General features: G+C 40.5%; 1 protein-coding gene across 1 annotated transcript; it reads left to right on the forward strand.

Annotated features, from left to right (window-relative positions):
• The first annotated feature begins 3,651 nt into the window (after nt 1-3,651).
• On the forward strand, nt 3,652-4,221 carry LOC145400491 (uncharacterized). Its single transcript, XM_080273017.1, is given in 1 exon segment — nt 3,652-4,221. A coding segment is annotated over 1 exon segment (570 nt).
• Nucleotides 4,222-4,562: the final 341 nt, after the last annotated feature.

Consider the following 4,562-nt stretch of genomic DNA (forward strand, 5'->3'; position numbering starts at 1 on the left):
CAGCGAGTGTGGCTGGGTGAGGGCAGAGGGTCCCTGTAGAGACCTTGTAGAAAGAGAGACTGGACAGCCAATATTTTCAGTTGCTCGCTGATTAGCCGGCTGACATGATGGCATTTTGTTTCAAAGGCTTACAGCCGGGGTGATGACTGACGGCAGATTCGTCTAAACATACAGCTCGCCACCTGCTGTGATACATGATTGGTTGATCACTAAAATATTGCAATAATTGTAGTATATATCGTTAATTTGAGCTACTGAGATTTTCCGTTTCAATCATCTCTACATTTGGATTTCACTTCAGGGTACAGCAATCGAGAAAATCGCCGAATTATAATTTTGACAAACCGTACTGTTAGTAGCAGCAAAATGAGTGGTGATGTGTTCTTTTACTGAGGCTTTTTTGCCCATATAAATGGTTTCATTGTGCTGGATTTGGTTGAAATAATGCGACTTTTTCGACTTTTGTGATTCACCAAGAAGGAAATTATGAAATATTAAGGTACAGAGAGCAAGCAGGTCTGCCAGTGATCATCATCTGCATTGCTAGGTAAGTTTTATTTATTTTACATGTATTTGGCCCACATCCACATAGGGGACGTAAACGTAGATAAGATCTCGATGGAAATCACAATTACGGATATAAAAAAGAACAACAGTCTTTAACTTCAACCAAAACGCCATCGAACTAAAAAAAATTGCGACAAAATAAGTAAACACTGCTAATGTTAACTGATCTAGCATAATGTGACAACTCATCCCAGCTCTTCATATGCTTCGAAATTAGATAGAGGAAAAGCTCATCTTTATACAGCTATACTTAATAAGAAAGCACCATTTGTGCAAACATAGCATAACAGATGCTTGAAAACGCACCATGAAATATGAAGAGCAGTTATGTGGCTGGTGTTACCTAGCAGAGCTGACTAATTTTTATACGCAGTTAAGTGACACACACACACACACACACACCGCTCGCTGGTGCAGTGGTAACGCTCTCGCCTAGCATCTGCTAAGACGGGGGTTCGCGCCTTGCTCGGGATGCGAAAAAGTTTCACTGACAAAGCGGGTGGTCACTGTCCTCCTTGAGCAAGAGGATGGGTGTGTGCGTGTGTGAAGGTCAAGGCTTTGCCCTTAGATCGGACTATATGAGCTCTCAGCTCTCTTCCGGGAGGGTAAAATGCCGATGATCACAAACCATCCCGTGATCCTGACCGACCCGGTGAATTACACACACCACAAAGCCAGCCAGAAGACAAGGCGTGTGTGCTGGGCAATCCCCAGGCCGTGTTTTCCCCTTTACTATTTTTTAACTCAGCCTACACCTCACTGACCGGGCTAATGTATGGCCCGGCCTGCACTGTAGGTGCAGGAAATCTTTAAACGAACGAACGCCCAGCAAACATCCATTCGCTGAACCAACATGCCAGCTGTCCAGTCTCTCTTTCTATAGGGTCTCATCATTTTACCTCCTCGCGCATCTTTTTGACGACACGGGATACCCTTTTCGGGGGTACAGAGAATACAAGTAAAGAGGATGGGTAACTGCAAGAAATTACCACAATTTGCTAACTTATTTTGTCCCCCTTGTCAGTGTTGTAATATGACAATATCGGTATTGATCCTACTGTTGTTACTGAATGCTTCCTAGTTTATTGCTTCAGTACTTTAAACTTGATAAGCAGAGTATATGAACTTACGTATATCTGAATTCATCACTACTATATTTGTATAATACCAATCTTATAATTTCCATTATGGTGGTGGTGAAATATTATTGCTATCCATTCCTTAGTGTTAATGCCTTTCATCATCATCCTCGTCATCTCTATCAGCATAAATCATATCATCATCATCATCACTGTCACTACCATAGCTCCCTCAATTTCTATAAATTTCTTTTTCACACATACATTCTGATAAATGAGGCTGCATAGGACACTGCAAACACAAAGTACCATCATTGTCATTACCATGATTATAGTTATTACTATCACCATCATCATCACTATAATCATTAAAATCACCATCATCATCAGTGCATCACTACCATAATTCCCTCAGCTTCTACAGTATACTTGTCTTTATGACGCACCTATATGCCCTAATTTCAGGCAAATCAAACTGTGCATGGCACTTCAAGCACAAGGCATCGTCATTATCATACACACCATAAAAATTTTGATCACCGTTATAAACACCACCACCACCACCACCACCACCATTATCATCATAATCACTACTGTGTCACTTCCCTATAGTTACTTCAACTTCCATACTAGTCGTTTTCACACACATTTTCAAGACAAAAAAGGAAGGGAATGGAGGGCACTACAAATACAGAGCGAACTTTTAAAAACTTTACTTAAAGCATAAGAAAAAAGGATAATAACAGTAGGTAGCTTGATTCATGCAAAGCTGCTCCTGCAAGACTGTGACTGCACTTTGAGCACTGCATAAGAGTAGTATCTCCAAACACAGAGTGAAATTTTTAAAACTTTACTTAAAACATAAGAAAAGAGGATAATAGCAGCAGTAGGCTGATTGGTCCATGCTAAGCAGCTCCTGCAAGACTGTGACGACACTAAAGTCCTTTCACTGCAAGAAGTCCGTTCAGGGTGGGGCCCACCTGGTGAATCACCTCTAGCGATTCTGCCAAATCAACCGTAGTACATGCCTCTCTCTCTCTTATTTCCCATCTATGTGCTATTTGAAATTGTTTTTTATATTCTGTATATAGTAAAGGAAGCTATATAGTACATTGAGTATCACTTTTTAGAAATATAACAACGATTTGAATGAATTCTATGACACATGGCAGCGCTTTTTTCCCATTTTGCCACGCCGAGATCGGCGAGGGACCCAGGGTCACTCCCTGTCTAGCCACCACCCAGGATGGAAGGTCCCACAACTCCCACCCGCTCCTGCTCGAGAGTGCCGCATAGCAGGGAAAAGGAGTTGATATACAACGTTAACAAGTATTTTTCAGAAGAAAAGGCTTGTAATGGATTTATAATCCCGCCTTCAAAAGCATCTGCTCGCACTGTGAAAGCCACCAAAGTTTCCGGGAAAATAGTTCAGCGAATTTGCTCGAAACGGACACTGACGTCACCAGAACGGCTTATGTTTTTATCACCACGGAAGAGGAAATGTGCAGCGCCTGTTACGAGTCTTGACAATTTTGATAAAAGTGCGATAAGAAGAATAATCTTGGGATTTTATGAAAGGCATGAAATCCAAACTCTGCAAAGAATTCAAGAAGACCTTGAGGCAAAAATATCCTTCAGTGGCAGGATAACCTCCCTTCACAAGATTCTGCAAGAGATTGGCTTCAAATATGCCAAGGTTAATGGCCGCAAATTCCTTATGGAGAGGAATGATGTTGTGGCTGCTCGCACAAAGTTTTTGCAAGAAATAAAGCAAGTAAGACAGTCCTCCCATAATATCGTGTATCTGGACGAGACTTGGGTGAACCAAAATTACACGGTTGGAAAATGTTGGACAGACACCACATCACCACAAGCTACTGGAGTACGACAGCCAACAGGAAAAGAAAGTCGTCTGATCATTCTTCATGCTGGAATGAAAAATGGCTTTGTAGACAACGACGAGTTAGTGTTCCAAGCCAAAAACGACGGGGATTATCATAACCAGATGAACTGAACACTTTTTGAGGAATGATTCAGGAATCAGTTGCTTCCAAACATTTCACCAAACTCGGTAATCATGATGGATAACGGTTCCTATCATTCTGTCAAGCTTGAAAAAATTCCTACTTCATCATGGAGAAAATCGGACTTGCGGGACTGGCTGATAAAGAAGGGAGTGCAGCCCCAAGATAACTTATCTAAAGCAGAGATGCATGAGCTTGCCAAGAAGTTGGATATCACCACATCCTACGTAATCGACAAGATTGCAGAAGAAGCAGGGCATCGGGTTATGAGATTACCACCATACCACTGTCCATATAACCCGATTGAGCTCATTTGGGCTCAGGTGAAGACTCATATAGCCAAGAAGAACACCTTTAAAATGGCTAACCTTAAAGTTCTTGTCAAAGAGGCTCTGAGTCTTATCACACCACAAAGTTGGATGGAAGTAGTGCGACATGCCGAACAAGTACATGATGAAGATGCACAACAAGACATAGCAGTTGAACATTTCGTAGAGTCATTCGTCGTCAATATAACTGAAAGTTCTGATGACGAAGAAGATTATGATTAAAGATCAGAGAGAGGATTAGGCCTACAGGGGAAACCTCTTAAAAATAAAATGCGCCTAGACTTTTACCTCATAGGTGGTGTGGAAAAAAAGTTGAAAATAAATAATAAATATATACAATATATATATATATATATATATATATATATATATATATATATATATATATATACATATGTATATATATATATATAAATATATATATATATATATATATATATATATATATATATATATAGAGAGAGAGAGAGAGAGAGAGAGAGAGAGAGAAACAAGTGGGATGGGGATAGGTAAGGAGACAGAGTGATAATCCGAGAATTGGTGGTCAAATTGGCAACGTCGCA

The sequence above is a fragment of the Coenobita brevimanus genome, chromosome 52 (genome assembly GCF_032717465.1).
Source record: "Coenobita brevimanus isolate Jiangsu-jjx chromosome 52, ASM3271746v2, whole genome shotgun sequence".
Classification (NCBI taxonomy): Eukaryota; Metazoa; Arthropoda; class Malacostraca; order Decapoda; family Coenobitidae; genus Coenobita; species Coenobita brevimanus.